Genomic DNA, 19,294 nt, shown 5'->3' with positions numbered 1-19,294 from the left:
AACAACATTAGTAAGGGGCACAGCCAGCGTGTGCTGTTGGCTCTGTTTGTCCCAGCACTTGCATCCATGGTGCTGGTATGAGGGAGGACGATCAGCCCCACGGTGCTGGGGAGCAGCAGAGGGAGTGCAGCCCATTTGGGGCCAGACCAGGCTCCTCAAAATATCTGTGGCAGGGGGGAAGCTGCACAAAACCACCCCAAGGGGTATCAGTGTTTTGGGACCGGAGCCTGACCCACACCATGTTACAATCCTGCAGCTCCCACACACACTGGCACGTGCCAAAATGGGAGAGTTACAGCGGCCACATGGAGCTCAGGATGGAGGAAACAGATACTTGTGCTTGCAACCCACGGATCAACGCTTGAAACCAGCCACTGCTCCCCAGTGCTTGGTTCCTGGGCATGCAGCCCCCAGTTCAGTGCTGATGGCTGCTGGAAGACACCACTGGAAACAGGCCATTGCCAGGGAGAGCAGGGGTGAGGGCCCTGTGCTGGGAGGGGAGAGCAGGAAATGGCAGTGCTCCCACAAGCTGGGAGGCTCAAAGCAACAATCTCACCCTCTACCCCAGCCTCCAGATTAAGCAGAGTCTTTCACTAGACCAGCATGTTGGGTGGAAATGAAGTGTCTCTTAGAAAGAGCTCAGGTCTTCACTGACTCCAAAGAAAGAAACAGGAAGGGCATGACAGAATTTATGGTAACACGCATGAGAGAAAATTTCCGTAGGGCGCATGTGGACTATTGATTGGTCCAGTATTATCAGTGGGGCAACCATTACTACCTCAGAGAAAAGGTTTTTCAAACCACCACACCAAGTGAAGATAGGATTATCATCGAGGATCTTGCCTCCCTTAGCAGGTCAGGGTGAGCTCCCAGCCCTCTCCTCTGTGTCCCAGCTGCCAGCTGAAGGGGTTTTACCCAGCCCTCTGCTTCAGTGTGTGCTGCTCCTTCACAGCCAGAGACAAATGGAGGCACATCCAGTGTGTGATGGGGAGGAGGAAGCGGGACGATCTGCCTTTCCATAACCAGACCCAGCTGGGTTATTCCTGTGCAAGACAGCAATGAATTTAAGTTAAAATTATACCAACCAGATTGAAATGCAATTAAGGGAGTCCCCTTAGGGTTGCACATCCAATTAGTAGAGCATCTTTAATTACACCAGTGCAGACACGTGCCGAGAGGACCACCAGCACAGAGAAGAGGCCTGCCTGGTGACCCACATCCATGGGGGCTCCAGAGGAGTTATGCCTGGGTTTCCACCAACACGGGTGACCTGCTCCCCCACTGGGGAAGAGCCCCTGGGTTGGCCCAGCCTGGACTAGGAGCAAGGCAGAGGAGAAATACAGAAACCATTTTCAGCTTTGTAAGAGCAATTGTCTCTAGCAGACAGTTTCTGGAAAGCAATTGATATCCAGATGCTTCTAAAAGGTAAGAGTTCCTCCCAATTTTTTGTACATGAGGCTTCCCTCTTGCAGTGTCTGAACATACCCTGCTCTGAGGAACTGTGGAAGCTGAAGCATCGGAGTTGACTTTGATAAGAAAACTCATTAAAACACTAACAATCCAAATATTAAGAATTGCCAGAAACACCAGAGCACTTCTAGGTGTCCCTTAGCCATCTCCAGGGAGTTTTGAGGTAGAAGAACTAAAACTACCTTCCCACCTGTAGCCTTGAGCATAACACCACCTCCAAAGCAGCCAGTGGGTGTGACTCAGGAGTGTGGTCCTTGTTTGGAGCCTTAGTCCAAGTCCCTGTTGAAGCCTACAGTCTGGCTGCTCTGAACTATTCCTGTTCAAAATCCTGTCAAAGAGAGTAAATAAAGCTGAAGGATACTCTCCTTTGCCCATTGTAGCACCAAGCCTGAGGGCTGGTGTGTGTCAATAATCCCTGGGACCCAATTTTAATGCAAAATCATGTCACCTTGCACCAGATGGTGCCCTCAGGTCAATACTGACAGGGGTACAGGAGCAGGTGCTCCACACATCTTCACATGCTCCTCCTCAAGTGTTCCTTTAAGCACCCTCAAAAGTTGAGACCGTAGGCTTAGTGGGATTAACAACGATAATCATTCCCATCCATCACTGCAAAGCAGGCTGCGGAGCCACTGAATCCGTTCTGCTCCAGGAACCCGGGAAATCGACGCCGTACCTGAGCAGCCAGGCAGGGGCAGCTCCAGGCTTGCTGTAAAGAGGAACAGAGCAATTGCTCAGGCTCACTTCCTTATTCATTTTTTTTATGAGCCCTCAGAGCCTCCCTAGGAATTATCAAAGCCTCTCCAAGGAGGGCAGAGCCGCAAAGGGAGCGTTTATTCACGGGCTGGTGCTTCATGCTGCGATAACCCTCTGTGTGAACATACTGAAGTGGCTGTACGGGTCTCCTCCCTCACATGGGCAGTGAGGCCTCTCCTTTAACCTGCTTTCTGCACCTTCAGCATTTGACCACCCTCATTACAGACTCACAAGTGGCTTTTTTCCCCTATAATCAGCTCTTTGCCATGCATCGGTGGATGGCAGCAAAGGCAAAGCTTGTATGTTTGTTACGAACTACCCTGGTGCTCTGTCTGAGGGAGCCTCCTGCTCCCCAGGGTTGCATTACAAACTGGGATGTGTGAAATCGGGTAGGATTAGGGAATACCACAACATTTAAGCAACAGGGACCTTCACTGGGAGGATTTGGGCTGAAAACCAGTTGCAAGACTGTGCAACCTCCAAAGGTCCTTAATGTGCCAGAGCTGGGCCCCCAGATACCTGCAGGGACAAAGATGTTCGAGAAGGCTCAGCTGTGGCCAGCTGGAGGAACAATGGGATGGTTTGCTCCATGCCTGCTGCCCTGCCTTTGCTGACAATGGAGGCAGCAGAGCCAAGGCATGCAGCTTCATATCGAGTTCATATTGCAACCATTCCAGAAACCCCATGTGCCAGAATGACATAATTCTGCCACCACACAGAAAAATGTAATTATTGGGTGTCAGTGGGGCTTCAGACCTGACTTGTGAGAGCAAAAAACCTTCACAGCTCCCTTGGAGAGTCTAGATATTATAGGGGTTATTTTTCCCCTGTGAATATCCTACAGGGGTGATTTCAGGGCTTGAAACCAGCTCACATATGACACTAACACGGTGTCCCTCTGAACAATATAGCACCCCTTCTCCTGCCAAGGCAAATGGGAGAGGCTAAGTTTCCTTATTACTCATCAGCCTGATAAATCAAAGCTGCTGTGCTGTACTTCCCTCCCACCCCCTCTGGCATTTCTGAGTTCTGGCTCAAGCAGAAATCACGGGGTGAGCTCGCTTGGGCTATGTAAGGGAGCACACCAGCCCAGGTGGTTATACAAGTTCTTGAAATCACCTTAGGAAATGGGAAGCTGTTTTTCCATCCACCCAGGCTGTGACATTCAGAGGTGCTCAGCATGTATCTAATGAAAACAGGAGGATCTGTGCCACTGGGTTTTGCCATCCCCATGGGCCTGTTTGCAGAGTGGGGCAGGAAAAAGGAGGGGGCTTGGGCAGCTCAGGGCTGGGTGGTCCCTGCAGCAGGATGGGGCAGGATGGGTGCAGAGCTGGGGCTGTGCACTGGCTCTGGGAGGGGAGCTGTTGGTATCAGAAAGCATCCCACTTCCCTTGGAGGGATTATAGGGAAATCAGAGCACAAACACAGGGGTTGGTGCTCACACCATGGTACGTTGGAGTGACAGAGCCTGATAACTTGGAGGGGAGGCTGTGATGGCATCCGCAGCCACCAGTTCCAGCACCCTTCCCTGCAGAGGCTGGAGCAGCCAGATCTGCCCCCGGCCAAAGGGAAACTGCCCCGTGGCTGTCAGGTCAGAATGGTGTTTCTTTGGCAGTTTATAGCAATCCTATTTGTGGATTAAAACACAGCCGTCAAGGCAGCTCGTCCGGGATTTACGGCATGGCCTCAAAATGCAGGAGAAAAGGAAAGCTGAACTCTCCTTTGATGTTTGCAAGTGTAACCTGCAGACCTGAGCTGAACACACTGTAAATAAGGATCATTAATCATCAGCTAAGCGGCACACGGTTGCTGTTATTTATTATAACAACATAAATCACCCGGAGCTGCTATCATGTTAATTTGGATTTAGTATGGATTAGTATGGAAAGGAGAGTATCCTTACCTATTTACAAAATACATACCTTTACTTGTAAACACATATAGATGCACCGTGGCTTTTGTTCCTTAAGTTTCCTCCAGTTAGTAAGCAAGTCAGGAAAATGCTCTGGGAGCTCCGCACATGAGAGATTTCCAAAGGTTCAGGCCAAGCTGCAGCCCAGAAAAATCTGTCTTGTGATGACACAGTGAGTTGGCACCGAGGGGAGAAGCAAGACCAGGAGCTCTGGGACACATTTCAGAGGGGCATCTCTGTGCACTGCCCCCAGCCCTTCCTCCAGCCCCTCCGCAGGGCCCTTCCCAGAAACTGCCCTGCCTCCATGTATCACTGCAGTAACCTCACGGACTTCCTTACTTCTTTTATTTGCAGCTCAGCTCTGGCTTTCACTTTTAAGAAGTGTGAGGCATGGGTTTTGTGGGATGCTGGAGCCCTCTGCTCCTGCCTTTGGAAGGAAGTCTTAACAGGGAAGGAGCATTTTAATTTATATTAAGGGAGCATTAACCACACTTTTCATATTCTCCAGAAATGCCAGCTGTACTCCTTGCTGATATATTATTTTTTCCCCCTTAATTTGGCTTTGTTGAAGCTAAAAGGTGGGGTTGAGATCCTCATGCACCAGAGCAAGACCAGCGGAGGCACCAGTATGACCATACCAGGTGTTCTGGGTGTGGAGCTGGAGACGTGGCCCCATCCCTCTCCACAGATCATTTCTAAGTGTGGTGACGACAGAACTTCACCCCACAGGGATCCTCATCTCGGTGCTCAGGCACAGCAGCTGCCTCTGCCCTGGAGCACTCAGGCGTAGTTAGGGGGTCCAAAATAACTTGAATTCTTTAAAGTGGGGCACGTTTGCTGTTAAGAAGTCACAGCAAATTTCTCCCCGCAGTCCTGGGAATCTGTTTTATCCTGAGGAAGCTGGAGGTGCTGAGCCTTGACTCAGGATGTGGAGATCCCTGACCGACTCCATGGAGGTGACCAGTGCTGCTTTAGCTGGAGATGTGTCCTGATTAAGAAAGAGACCTTGATATCTGGGAAACAGAGATCAGAACTATCAGGGTTTTGCATTTTTAAAATGTAACTGCAAGGGAAATAAAAAGAATGTTATTTTTTGGGCCGGCCCAAAGATTTCCCACAGGCTTGAAGCTGCAGTGATACATTTAACAACAGGCTCATAAGTCCCAGGTAAAGAACAAAAGCAATGATGCACCTGCATCCTGACTCCACTGGGTCCAAAAGTGCAAGTAATTGCCTTTAATTGGCTTTGTTGTTTTTAACCTGTGTTTTGTGTGTGCCAGATGAACAGACATCAAACCAGGGAGAATTTCTGTAAGTGTTGAGCCAGAGCTGAGGTTTGCATAAATTAAAATTGGGTTAATTATAATAACTCTAGTACAATAGGGATAGTATAATAAGACTAATTAGAGTGGGGCTAATATGAGGGTTCAAGCCACAGCAACCACTGTACAAAACATTCACCCAGGTTCTTCAGAGGTTTCCCTGGACTTGTATCCCACTCGACTCAGGGGCAATCCAACATCTAAAAGCCTCTGCAGAGCTCTGACTGCGTTTTCCTGAGCATCCACACTCGCCTCGCACCGACCATATGTCTGTCTCTGTCTGCTAGCAGATTGCACCAAATATTTTCCTTTCCTACCGTGGCTGAGCAAACAAACACCATCTGCGGGGCTCCTCGAGGGAAATCCCGGCCCCTCTGTGCCTGCGGGGAGGCAGCAGCGCGTGTCCGTGGGGCTGAAGCTTCTGCACCCGGACCCTGGGACAGGAACCTCTCCCTGTTCCTCAGCTCTGCCCATCTGCCGAGCTGAGCTGAGACCTGGCAGTCGGTATACATTTTAATTCAGGTTTTATTACAGGAAGGCTGAGCCCTGTCAGAGCAGACTGCCTAGCGAGGACCCAGTCTTGTGGGGCTGCCTTGGGGCAGTGGGAGGTGGAAGAGGGTGAGAAGGCCTTTTTGTGGTTGGCTCTGCCTTGGATGTATCCACACTGCCGGGAGCTTTGGCCGTTTTCCAGCCATGCTCAAATCCCTGGCCCAGGCCTGATTTTTGGTCTGCCTTGGCATGCTTAGGATGAGAGGTCTGGGAGGGCAGCTGATGGGGGATGGAAATTATTCCTTGTTCAAGCCTTTATTCCTTTGGTAGGTAAATCTCCTGGGGGGCACTGCTTGATATGGAGGGTCTGTGCCATCCATCCATGCAGCCCAGCACTGGAGCAGGGAAGCACCAGCAGCTGCTGAAGCAAAGGTGTGAATGTGGTCCCCAGCTGGGCACAATTTTTTTTCCTGCTTTGCTCTTCTCTGTTATTTGCCTTTCTCCAGGAAACCCCTTTTCTGGTAAAATCAGAAGGGAAGTCTCAATTTTGTAAAATCCTCTGCAGTTTTGACCCACGTGGCCGTCCTCAGAAGTCCCCTGCTGGGTGATGGGCCCAGCAGGTGCAGGTGTAAATTACCTGTCACCTCAGCTGCTTTTCCACTCGCGCTTCTGCAGCGCTGGGTCCAGAGCTTGTGCTCTGACCAAATCTTTTGTACAAGTGCCCTTTGGATTTAGCAATTCGCACGGTGAAAGCAGAACCAATGAACCACAGGCTTCTCTGCCGCTGCTTTTAATTAAAAACGCCATGTCTAACACCAGCAGATGTTCCTGCTACTGAGGCTCAACGAATAATTTAATGCCGTGTAATGCAATGCTGACTGCGCTGCTTAGTCTGAAAGTGTAACAGACTTTTTTATTATTATTATTATTTCCTTTTGGGGATCAAATCCCTCAATATTTGAAATACTAAAACTTGCTAGTCTAATGGCTGTAGCCAATTACTGCACCAAATGGTCTCAGCAGTGCCGTGTCTTTCAAGTCAGTGCTTGCAGCCCATGATGCCTCTGCGACCACGGTGAGCTCTCAGGGCCGCGGGTGCACAGCAAAATTGGGCTCAGAGGGGCGGCGCGAGTAGCAAACTAAGCCTGTTAAAGGCTTTGATTCAGACGCTTGGGGAAAGGGGGAATTCAAAGCATGAGGCTGTTCCTCTTCCCATTTTTTTTCCAGTCTTCTCATGAAGCGGATCCATTCTGTCACTTGTGGTGGCCGCTCAGCATGTCAGAGCTGAGCACCCTTTCCTGGTGGGGTGGTGCCAGGGTGTGCTCTGCATTCAGGCGGATGGGAGGAGAGGGACTCCCTCTTCCCAGGGGGGCTCTTTTAATCCCCAGGAAAACAGCTGGCTTGTGAGACTCGATGGAACCGCCTCCCTCTGCTCTCACTCCTTCCCATTACATGATGAATCACATAATAATTGTATATTTGTTGAAAAACAGATGGGGAACTTCGCTAAATGAATAAAATATCAGGTACCGGTGTATTTACATAAAAAGGTCTTTACCAGATGGGCAGCACTTTGAAATGAAGCACGAGGTAGACGAGGATGTTTTACCTTCCCTGTCAGCCGCCGAGCCCAGCCCATCCTTCAGCGTGGGTTTTGCTGTGAAGCTCTGCATTGTTTGAAAATCACATTAACAGTTTAGCACGGCGGAGATGATCGTTGCCTCAGCGGGGCACGGAGCTGATTCATGCACGTACCCAACGCCGCTGTCTCACTATATCACACCACTGCCGAAACCGCTTTACTGGCTTTCTGTCATGCAACGAATTTATTTTAAAGTGTGTGGGCCTTATGCTGCCTGGAATGGCTTTAGTTGTACTTTAAATACTGCATAAACCAAATTTAGAGATGTATTTCTTGCTTCCCTCTGTTCCCTGCATCATTTTTTTCGCTCCTGACTGTCCAACTGGTAGCAGTAATTCACTGCAGAGGAAGACGTTTCTCAGATTTCCGAGAGCGCCAACTCCTTAACCTTTATGAAATTAAGGAGAATGAATCACTCGTGACTTTTACATCTTTCTCGAACACAAGTATTTGTTAGCTTCAGGCTGCCCAGGACAGTGCTTTGGCTCAGTTTAACTTAGTTGTAAATGTTTGTAAATTCCCACATAATGTCTCAGCACAATGGAGACTGTGTGTGCACACGTGGATTTATTGGGAGAGACACTAAACATATTTCAGCTGGAGGGAAGGAAGATGAGGCACTTATCTGGTTTACTGTCCTATACAGTATATATTGGCATCTTATATTTTGTGAACATAAATGCCAGGTTGACTCAAGAGATCTATGGATCAAGTGTTGTTTGTAACCTGCTCTGAATGCTTCAAATTGCATTAAAGTTTCATCTCAGCAGCGAGGCCTTTTGCCATCTTTCAGTATCCCCCGTGCCCTAGGAGATGCTGGGAGTTGGGATTTTGGAGCACAAGGTGAGCACACAACAGCCAAGTAAGAGGATGTAAAGGTTGCATCTGGTAACTGTTTTTAAGGGAAAAATGACTCATTTAGCTTATTTTGTGAGTTTATCCTGGTTTTGTCAATATGAGGGAGCAGGTTCCTGTCCCAGCTTCATCCTCTGCAGCCCAAGGAAAGGAGTGAGGGTGCCTTGTCCAGCTGTGCCCCTTGCTGTCATCCCTCTCCTGCATCCCGGTGTTTTGGTGCATGCACACAGGGTGGGAAGAGGCACCAGGAATGTGCCACTCCCCCACCTTGCAGGGCTTGGGGACAAGCTCCCCTTTGGGCAGAGCAGGCCCAGGGCACGTCTGCCTGCCCCTTTCCCTCCTCCAGGATAGTCAAGGATGGTGCTGTGCTCTGTAGCAACTCGCTGCAGTCAGATCCTGCCAGAAACAGATCTGAGAGCATCTGGCAGCTACATGTGTCTCTCACAAGGTGTGATTTTCCTTTGGTTTTGTTGTACTTCCACGCTCGCCTCGGCGGCTGTCGCTCCTTTCCGCAGAGCCGCTTCCCTCGGCGGCAGAGATCCCGCCGGTCCGCACGGCCGGGGATGACGGGCTGTTAGCAAGGGGGACACTGCGCCGTGCTATTAACGCAGCGGGGCGTTCCCTGAGCAGCAGAAAACAACAGGCTGTTACAGAGACACAGCCACACTTTTCACAGCTGGATCCAAGCGCACTGATGCAGCTCCCGTGTTGTCGATGACAATAAACAGCCCTCCTCTCCGTGCCAGGGAAACGAGACGTGAGGATGGGGACGCCTGCATCCATCCCTCTCCGGCTCGGATTCTGCAAGGACAGCATCACTGCAAGGGACAGGCTGTTGTTTAGGACTCTCCACGGTTTCCCTTCTCATGGATAAGGATTGGGAGTTATCATGGATGCAGAGAAAGCTGAGACAGTGTTTTCTGGGGTCAAGCAGGTTAGGAGATATGATGATATTGATAATAAAGGCTGAACATGCCATCATTCAAATCAGTGTGATGGTGCTTCACCCTGTCAAGTGTCAGCTTGCCCCAGATGACAAATGTTCTCAGATCAATGGAGCTGAGAGATTTCACAATTCTGCATCCTGTGTAGCGCTCATCTCCCTGCATCTCTGGCTAATATTAGTAACAAAGATTTACCCTTCTCTAAATAAAGCAAAAAAAAAATAATAAAAATCCCAATTCAAACCATTCCCAGTGTTCAGGAGCCCCAGAGGGAACAAAGTACCAAAGCAGAGGAGTGTGACACCTGAAAACTGGAGAACCTCCTTCTTGGAAGACATTAATAGTTTATTAAGAAATACTTTCAGCCCTGATTTAACACTCATTAAAGTAGAAGTCCTTCTCTCTAGATAAGGTAAAGCTGGGATGCTGCTCTGACAGCTGTTTTCTATGACTGTCACCAACCAAATTTTGTGGCTCCACACCACCACATCCTTTTATGATGAAGTTCCCTCAAAGAATAACTTGCTTGCTTTAATCATGTTTTCTCTGAGATTTATAGCTTGATGCTTATTCACTGATGGAGCTTCTCCACGTGAAATGTCAGTAAGCCTGTTATAAATCGCTCCTGGCATTCCTGCTCTATCTTTTACTTGGCCAGGAGTATTTCTACCTGAAAGTGATAAATTCCTGCTATAACTGCTTTATGTGCTCCAGTAATTACGTTGTAGAGGGATGGCAGGGGCTGTGTGTGTGGAGGTACCGCCTAAAAACCAGAAACCTGTAAAAAGTGGGAGATTGGGCTGAACCCTGAGGTGCTGCAGGAAACACAGGCTGAGGGAAAAACCACTCTGGCAACCCGAAATAACAGTGACTGGTGAGGTATTTCTGTTAGACTGAAGCAGGGGAATGAGTAGAAGAGAGGGAAGAAAATGAATTTTTTAAATTCAAGGCAGAAAGGCGTCGGCACAGGGGAAGGTGCCCTGCCTGGTCTGGGTGCCAGGCATGAGGGGTGGATGCCCTCAGCCCCACCATGCCGTGTCCACCCACCCGTCTAAGGCCTCCTTTGGGTAGGGGATACTTATAGTGTGTTAGATGTGTTACAAATACACAAACACTGGAAAAACGTATGGTATTTGATTGATTTGGGTGCTATTGTGGTATCTAGATGGGTCAAGACTACCGCATGAGGTTCAACAAGATTCAATGCCAGGTCCAGTAGTTCGGCCACAACAACCCCCTGCAGCGCTACAGGTTGGGGGAAGGGGGGCTGGAAACAGCCCAGAGGCAAAGGATCTTGGGGTACTGGTCAACAGCAGCCAAATATAAGCCAGTGTATGCCCAGGTGGTCAAGAAAGCCAATGGCACTTCGCCTGTAGCGTGGCCAGCAGGACCAGGGCAGTGACTGCCCCCCTGTGCTGGGCACTGCTGAGGCCACACCGCGAGTGCTGTGTTCAGTTCTGGGTCCCTCATTCAGGAAGAACATTGAGGGGCTGGAGCGTGTCCAGAGAAGGGGAATGGAGCTGGGGAAGGGTCTGGAGCACATGTCTTGTGAAGAGCAGCTGAGGGAGCTGGGGGGGCTCAGCCTGGAGAAAAGGAGGCTCGGGGGGAACCTTCTCGCTCTCTGCAACTCCCTGACAGGAGGGTGGAGCCGGGGGGAGTTCGGGCTCTGTTCCCAGGGAACAAGGGACAGGGCAAGGGGAAACGGACTCGAGCTGTTCAGGCCGCGGAGGTTCAGCCTGGACATCAGGAAGCATTTCTTCACAGAAAAGGAGATTAGACATTGGAATGGTCTGCCCAGGCAAGTGGTGGACTCACCATCCCTGAAGGTATTTAGGGAAACGCCGGATGTGGCACTCAGTGCCACGGTCTAGTTGCCATGGTGGTGTCGGGTCACAGGCTGGACTCACATGATCTCAGAGGTCTTTTCCAAGCTAACTGACCGTGACTCCCGTGACCGTGCCCCGGGTTTCCCCCACCCCGCCCTTTCCCTCCCTCAGGGCGGCCCCGCCCCGCTCGCGGAGCGCGGGAAGCTCCGGGGGCGGTGAGCGCGCGCGCGCGTGGCTCCCGCGCCTGCGCGGTGGCGGCGGGCGGGGAATTGGAGCGGCGGCGGGAAGTGCGGTGGGAAGGGAAGGGCTGAGGGCAGGGGAGCGATGAGGGAGGCGCTGCGCGGCCGCTCGGGCAACCAGCCGGCCCCGGACGGCCACCTGCGCACTGTCGACCCCCCCATGGCGTCGCCTGGGCAGCCCTGGTCCCGCACCCGCGCCGCACTGGGGCGGCTGGAGAGGGCGCTGAGCTGCTCCCGCTGGTAATGGGCGACCCCCTTTTCTCCCCCTTCCCCTGCGGTTTTTGCCGTGAGGCCGCGCGTGTTAAAAGTGCCTTGTTTCTCCCTCCTGTGCCCACAGCGCCGGCGTCCTGCGGCAGCCCGTGTCCCTGGGGCAGTGCGAGCACGTCTTCTGCCTGTAAGTAGCGGGGCCCGCCCCGCCGTGCTGTGGGCACGGGGCAGGGAGGTGGCACCGGCGGGGCTTCCTGGCCCTTTCGGGGGGCTGAGGGGGAGAGAAAGGCGGGAGCTGCCGTCCTCTTGTGGGTCCCCTGCCAGAGTGTTGGTTTAGGCTTCAGGACGCTGGCCTGGTGTGAAGGGAGCCTTCAGCCGGATGGAGGGGGTTGTTCACCTGTAGTGGGATTAGAACTGCGAAACAACTTCCAGTTCTCATAATCTCTTAACTCCTTCCTCCTCCTCATAACAAACAAAAAAAGAGCAGCCTGGAAAGATGCTCCCTGTTTCCAAGGGGTTTTGCTCTGCCGGAGGGGATTGAGCGCTGCTTGTCCTTGCCCTGGCCTCCTGTTGTGCTGATGGCATCGCCCCTTCAGATCTGCCCCTGTAGCTCCTCCTGTATTCCTGCCCGTCCAAACACGTTAGGATAGCAGGATTACCTCTGCTTACAGTTTATTAAATAATCCGAGTGCTTAAAAACAACGGAGTTATGTTGGAAACATTCTGGTACAAGGCACTTCTGAGGAGGTGGTGGTCGCTTGGCCTGTTTTAGGACAACTCACTGCTTCGTCAGTACAGGCAGAGTGTGAAATGTTTGTGCCCCGGAATCTCATTTGGTGGTGGAACCTTTTGGCTGCCCTGTATGTCACTGCTCTTCACAGCATGCAAATGCAGACACGGGGAGTTAAAAGGTCAGTGGTATATCTTGAACAGTTTCTCTGCACAGCAGGGGTGCGAGAAGCCTGATAAAATGTTTGTTACAGTGGAGAGGATAAATACCTTCTAACCTCTGCTTGTAAGCCGGTCTAGATATTCAGCTTTGCCTCTTGACACTGTTAATCACTATGTCAGTAAAAGCAGAGGAAAACCCTTCCTCCCTCATGGATGTGTATCCACTCCCTGGATGTGTATCCAGCTGCACCTTTCTCATTGGAGCTTACAGTGCTGAAGGCCTGAAGGGTGAAGTGCATGTAAAATATTTTCTTGCTTTTTAAGGAGTAACTGATTATGGGACAGATGCTGTCAGTGTCTCCTCCCCCAATATGGATGTATTAAAAGATGCAATATGATTTATTTCTCTCCAGACATGTGCTCTTTCCCAGCTGTGGCCATTAATTGCTGTAGAAGATTCTTGAAGAGGGACTTTTTACAAGGGCATGTAGTGACAGGACAAAGGGCAATGGCTTCAAATTGGCAAAAAGTAGATGTTAGGAAGAAATTCTTCCCTGTGATGGTGGTGACGTCCTGGCACAGGTTGCCCAGAGGAGCTGTGGCTGCCCCACCCCTGAAAGTGTTCAAGGCCATGGCAGGGGTGTGGAACCAGCTGGTCTTTAAGGTCCCTTCCAACCCAAACCATTCTGTGATTCTCTGTCTGGAGGAATTTTTTTCTTATTTGTTTCCTTTATATGACCTCTCTACAGATTATTTGGTAAAATAACCCCCAGAAGCTCGTACAGGTTACTTATAAACATGATTGTGTGGCTTAATAAATGTAATTGCTTAGTTGTTGGTTGTCTAAGGCCTTGTGGTTTCATTTTGGAAGATCAGAAGACAATGCAGTTTGTATTGGTGAGGCTGAAAGAATAGCTAAGAGGAGTCTTAAGCACTCATTAGCAGCTATTTCTTGCTCCAGATGAAGGAGTCCATTTGCTATTATCTGAGTTATTGTTATACCTAATCTTTTCTCTTTTGTATGCCTGACCTTTTAGCAGCAATTTGATGTGTCCTTTGATGACCGAGTCTTGGATAGCTGCTATTTTTTTTAAATAAACCTAAGGAAATTTAGATTAATTTGTTTAGAAGCAAATTATGTAGGGCAGGGGTCCACTCTGCAGTATTTTGACGTGAAGTGATTCTGATCCACTGCCGAAGGCAAACATTTATTAGTACACCTGGGAAGGAGCAGGGTGGATGGCCAGAGCTGGCTGCTGATAGATGAGGTGAAATATGTGAAACTAATGAACTGCAGTAATCAGGTCACACATAATAGAACTGGTTCTCCCTCAGCATGGTTTTATTATGGACAGGGATATTTATTAAGATCAGTTTCTGCAGTTTTGTCTGCATAGCTCTACCAGGTTAGCCTCAGTCATTATCCACTAACTATAAAGCCCCAACAGCTAGAATTACTTAAGCAATGTTGTAGTATAAAAGTCATTCTGCATTTCCTTTGCTGTACCTTTTACAGGCATGGGAAACCTGAGGCCGACTTCCCTAGAGAACGAGACCTGGTTGGTCCTTCCCTTTGCTCCAAGTGGTTTGTCAGGGTCATCTGGAATGTGTCAGAGCCAGGAACTGTATTTCAGTCTCCCGATCACAGCAGTGTCTCAGCCACGAGGTCCTTTTCCTACTCAGCACAAAACACACCTGGCAGCAATTTTTCCATACCAAATTTCCTCTCTTGGGATTAGCTGAAAGCATGATTCATGTGTGGTGTTTGAGGGAGAGATGCTGGTGCAGAGAACAGATCTGAAAATACCTTTCTCCTTAAAGGAAGTGGCAGTAGCTATAATTTTGGTATATTTTGGTTAACTGATATGCTACTAGCTTTGGGGTGTATGAATGTTTAGAGTCAAGATGTATAGTTCTGATCTTCTTTTTCTTGATATTACTGCCTTGATATTGCTTGCTGTCTGTTCCTCTGAGTGTTTAACATGATCTGCTCACATTTACTTGTATGCCTTTGGCTAGAATTGTGTGTGCTACGTAGGGGTGAGTAAGGGAGACTTTGAAAATTAATTCAGTCTTGGGTATTTGAAACCATAAGCTGTATTTAATAGGATAGATTGTAGATGAGAAGTAACAATGGCCCTTGAATGTTGCAGTTCAGATGGGAAAGCATCTGATTAGGCTTCTCACTGGCCTCATCAAAAGAATAGAAGATTTTAGGCTGATATGGGGAGAGTAGTACTGCTGAGGAGGTACAGGTGTTAAATGACCATTGCCAAGTAAATGTTTCCCCACCCACCCCACCTTGATCATCTGGCATAAGTGTTCTGAAAGAGAGAGCAGTGATAGAATGCTCTGAACACCTACAGATCCTCATGGGACTTCACACAGAAAAGTGCTCAGACAGGTGAATCTTCACAATATCAAGAAAATTTTAAGTGGGGAAAAAGCAGAAATGATAGTTTACTGTGGATTGGCTTTCTGGCACTTTAAAAATGGAGGACTGCAGAATAGCAGGTGTAAAAGGATGTGTAGTTTTAACTGTTCAAGCCTAGTTGTTACCTGGAGGCAGACAGCAGTGGAGATTTAGCATTTCTTGAAAATTTGGGTCAGCTTCTGATTGGGGAAGTCACAAGACACCACATTTTTCATGACAGTGTCCTGACAAGGCTCTAGACTTGGCTTGCTTAATTATGTTCAGCTTGTCACTTGCCAAGATAAATATGTGCTGTCCTGCATTTGTGACTCCCTGGTGGGGTTTACAGCAGTGGTCTGTCAGGGCTAAAATAAGAGCTTCTCGCTGAGTGCTTGGCTGTGGGGCTGTTGATAGCGAGTACAGTTCATAACTTGTGCTGGAAAATGGGCTTTTCATTTGCCTTTCAGGTCCTGCGTGGGCGACTGTGTCGGCACGGAGTGCCCCGTGTGCCACGTGCCAGCCTGGCTGCGGGATGCCCAGATCAACCGGCAGCTGGACTCCGTGATCCAGCTGTGCAGCAAACTGCGGGAGCTGCTGGGCACGGACACCCCCGGTAAGGGTCACCACCCGGCACGGCTGCAGGGTCCTGGCTGCTCCCTCTCGTCTCCCAGGCTTTGTGGGGAACGAGCAGCGCAGCCCTGCTTAGCATTCCGAAGGGCTCTTCCAAATCATGTTTGGAAAATTTGATTTGAAGAGAACTGTCTGTATGGATTGCTCGTTCTTTGAATCTGTTTTACGAAGAAATCCGCATGAGCGGGTTAGTCCATAATTCATTAGAACCTGTCTTCCAAAATTAGATGGAAGTGGGAGAGATTGCCAAGTCACGTGGCACAAACCAGGGGCCCCAGTTGTCATATCCTGTGCTCTCAGGTGAGCCCCAGTGTGTAATGTTCTGCACTGTATGAGAGGGCCCTGTCAAAGAATCAGTGCATGTATTCTCTCACCCCTTGTGTTTCTGTGCACTGAGGCGTGTGTGCTGTCCCGGTAATTTTCAGTTTAGGGTTTTTGCACATGGCAAAAATTATGCACGTTCCTTGCCTAAAAGGGGAAGGGAGCAAGTCTTAACTCATTTGTTTTTCTGGTCCCTAACAATCTGCTGCAATGGAGTTTTGTCACTGCTGACTGTGCTGGAAGATTGCAGAGAACGTACTCTGGGAATTCATCTTTATCAAATTTTAGGCTGTTTGTGAAAGGAGTTAAAAATGAAGTGAAATAAGCGTAGCTGAATGTATGTCTCTTTTGCAAGCTCAGAGAGGAGCATTTATGTAATATCAAGTTTTAGAAAACATTCATTTAGCTGTCAGATATAGAAAAGGTATTTCTTCCTTCATTGTTACTTCCTAATATGTTTGTCTAAATTAAAGATTCTTTTTTTATGTCTAATCCCATCAGCACCTTCATTCATTTATGGAGTAGCTCTTTATTGATATCAGAATGCATTTAAGTGAGGAGGCTGGAAGCCTATGTCCAACTATAAAGGACTACATTTTGTATAAATATAAAATCCTATGGTGATTAAATATTCTGGAGCATAGATGATGGCTTAAACGGGATTTCAGGGAAATATTTTAAGTAATGAAGGCTTTGAAAAACACACTTGGAAGAGAATCTCTGAGAGGAGCTATTTGTGATGCTGTAAATAAAACATTTAAAATACAACATGGTATGATTGGTAGTATTGATACTGTTTAGATGCTTTGGAGGACTCTTACAGATGGATTAACTCTTAGAAGTGGTATGATGTTTAACTGTACTAAGAATTGAACAATACATTTAGTCCCATAGTTCTTAAAAAATAAAGTCTGCATGGTGTGGCTAAGCAGCAGAAAGAAATGAGGTTCTTTTTATCATCCCTTGTTCTGACTTCAGACATGAAATTGAAGTTTACAGGAGCGTTATATTTGGAGCTAAAGTTAGGAACTGATGTGGGAGAGGACTTTCCACCACTTGTAATCTTTGCAGTGTGCTAAGGATTAGTACAGTGGCCTTTTGGATGTTTCATACCAAGGTTAAGAGAAAAACCTCCCGAGTTGGTGATAGTTCACTGTCAGGAATGGCTTGGATACATCAGTAAATGAGCACACCTCTGAGAACAACCAATTCTGTGCTGTAAAAAAACCCCATATTGTTGAAAAATCACGGGATGTTGTAGCTTTTGAGAGATTTGGAGAGCAAATCCTTTGGGATGTGTTGTCCCTCATCTTGGGCAAATCCGTTACTTCCCATAGATATATGCCTTGAACTTAATGTATCCAGAGTGAAACATGTTTGAGTTTGGAGAATCAGGGCCTCTCCTGTTAGGGACTTGCTTTCATGCTCTTACAGCACTGTACTCCTGTCAACAATATTTTCTTCTCTTTTTTTTGTTAGAAGGTCAGAAATTGTACTTTTATGTTCCAGTAAAGGAAATAGACCGAAAAATCAATCTTTCAGTGGAGGAAAGGAAGAGAAGCAGTTGAAACAAAGAATATTTCCATATATTTGTTTTATATCTCTTTTGTGTATTTGCTTTATATGCCTTGTTTTGTTGTTGTGGCTCATATAAAGGCTTCTCTTTGAGATCCTTGTTGACACTGAAATTTCTAATGCAAGTGCATCCTGCTACCCTTTTTTAGTGTATGGCAGAGCTAGTGAATGCAGCAAGTTGTGGTTTTTTCTTTAAAAATCCCCAGAACTGCTGTGCCTGAAAAGGATAGGGTTAAGCTCACATATTGAATGTTTCAAGTACAAAAATCCCTGTACCCTGAGGTTCCACAGTAGATATGAGAGGGATCTCACTTTGTATTCCGTTGGGATAAGAATAGCTTTTGCCAAGCAGCATGTGCATTGTAAGAAGCAGCAGCGAGTAATTCAGGAAAGGCTGCACAAGGCAGCTAATATTTCCCTTCTAAATTAAAGGGAAACACAACAAATGACACTGCTGGGACAACTGAAGGAAGACTGACAAATGACAAACCTGAAACTGGATAGAAAATGCAAATTAGGGGTAGAAAATTCAAACTATAGGTAGCAAATGCTGGTCTCAAAAATAATTCACTTGTTAGAGGTGTTGTATTCTTAGTCTATGGCAAGGTGAGGAGAGCTGTCTGACCTTCTCAGTGCCCTACGTTGTACCTGTACAGGGGCAGTGGGAAGCTGGGTGGCTGGCAGGCTTCACAGGTGGGTGTCTGCACCTCAAAATCTTTGGCTCTGATCTTGCAGCACCCAGGGCGTTGTGAGAACTGGCTCTGGGGGGATGATGGGCTTCGTGGGGGGGAATCAACAGGAACTTGTTGAAGCATGGGCATAGTGTATATAATACAGTAGAGAGGAAGGAAGCTGATTTGCAGTGATGATTTTGAAAGTGAATTCCTAAATACTTCAGCAGATTTTTTTGTGTGATGCTCTATAAAATGAAGAGATTATTGTTGATTTTCAAAAGAATCGTTTATAGATGATTTCACCTTATTCTGTGTAACATAAAGTGCTTCACTCTAACACAAACTAAGCCTTCTTCCCCTCTTCTCAGACAGAGCTAGACCTTGCAGGTGCTGGTCAAAGCTTCCTAATCTCATGCTGATGATGGTGGACAGTGGGAGAGATCAACTTTTTATCAGCCTTTATAGTATCATGACTTAGTTTCACGTTTGCTGATGTGGAGGGAAAGATGTTGAGCTTCTGTTGTAACAGATTACATTGCATTTCATGTGTGCTGTGACATTTTTCATAATAGCTAAAGATGAGGTTTTGAATAGTTGGAATTTCTCCCTTTCCCCACCCTGTGTTGAATACTTAGCTTGCAAAATAATCATTCTTCAGTGAAGGCACTAATGTTGCACAGATGGTACCAAAGCTCTTCCCTTTGATTTTTAATAAGGGACTAGTTTGTCAAAGAGATTTCTCAACTTCTGTTCTGAAACCCGTAATAGAGAATAATTTGAAAGGCACACAATGTGCATCATTATATTCCTTTGATGCAGATTAATGATAGCTAAACCGCATTTTCTAATTGCTCTTTTTTTTCTCTCCTGCTCTAACCTGTTATTGCAGTGCAGCAGAACTTGGAGATGGAGCTCTAGTTGCAAGGCACTGCCTATCTCCTCATATCTTTTTCTACTCTCAACTCTTTTAACATTCAAGAAATTCAACTCTATTAAATGTCACCATTAAGAAACGTGTGCTTATTATGTGCAAATAAGTCTAATTTAGAAAGAATTCAGTTAATGTATTGTGTGTATGAATGTTACGTTTAATAGGTAATGGAGAGTAAATTTACTGCATTTATTAAA

At 47.7% G+C, this 19,294-nt stretch overlaps 1 protein-coding gene and 1 long non-coding RNA gene across 4 annotated transcripts in view; one reads left to right on the top strand and one right to left on the bottom strand.

Moving 5' to 3' along the window:
- Positions 1-814: 814 nt before the first annotated feature.
- Positions 815-10,451, bottom strand: LOC116789497. 2 transcript variants are annotated; one of them, XR_004358054.1, is made up of 4 exons: positions 4,149-10,451; positions 1,919-2,179; positions 1,653-1,798; positions 815-1,043 (listed from the first exon to the last, which is right to left on the bottom strand). It is a non-coding gene; the product is annotated as an uncharacterized LOC116789497 (long non-coding RNA). The 2 variants fall into 2 exon arrangements; XR_004358055.1 differs by having other exon boundaries at positions 1,661-1,798.
- A 1,076-nt stretch (positions 10,452-11,527) lies between these two features.
- BARD1 (BRCA1 associated RING domain 1) overlaps positions 11,528-19,294 on the top strand; it is a 41,728-nt gene continuing 33,961 nt past the window's right edge. For both annotated transcript variants that reach the window (XM_032693994.1, XM_032693993.1), the window contains exons 1-3: positions 11,528-11,695; positions 11,793-11,849; positions 15,434-15,579. In XM_032693994.1, the coding sequence (XP_032549885.1) occupies positions 11,541-11,695; positions 11,793-11,849; positions 15,434-15,579 (358 nt within the window). In that variant the 5' untranslated portion in view covers positions 11,528-11,540. The remainder of the gene's footprint in view (positions 11,696-11,792; positions 11,850-15,433; positions 15,580-19,294) is intronic.

Source organism: Chiroxiphia lanceolata, chromosome 7 (genome assembly GCF_009829145.1).
Source record: "Chiroxiphia lanceolata isolate bChiLan1 chromosome 7, bChiLan1.pri, whole genome shotgun sequence".
Classification (NCBI taxonomy): Eukaryota; Metazoa; Chordata; class Aves; order Passeriformes; family Pipridae; genus Chiroxiphia; species Chiroxiphia lanceolata.
Note: the sequence above shows the minus strand (reverse complement) of the source record. Positions and strands in the feature narration are given on the sequence as shown.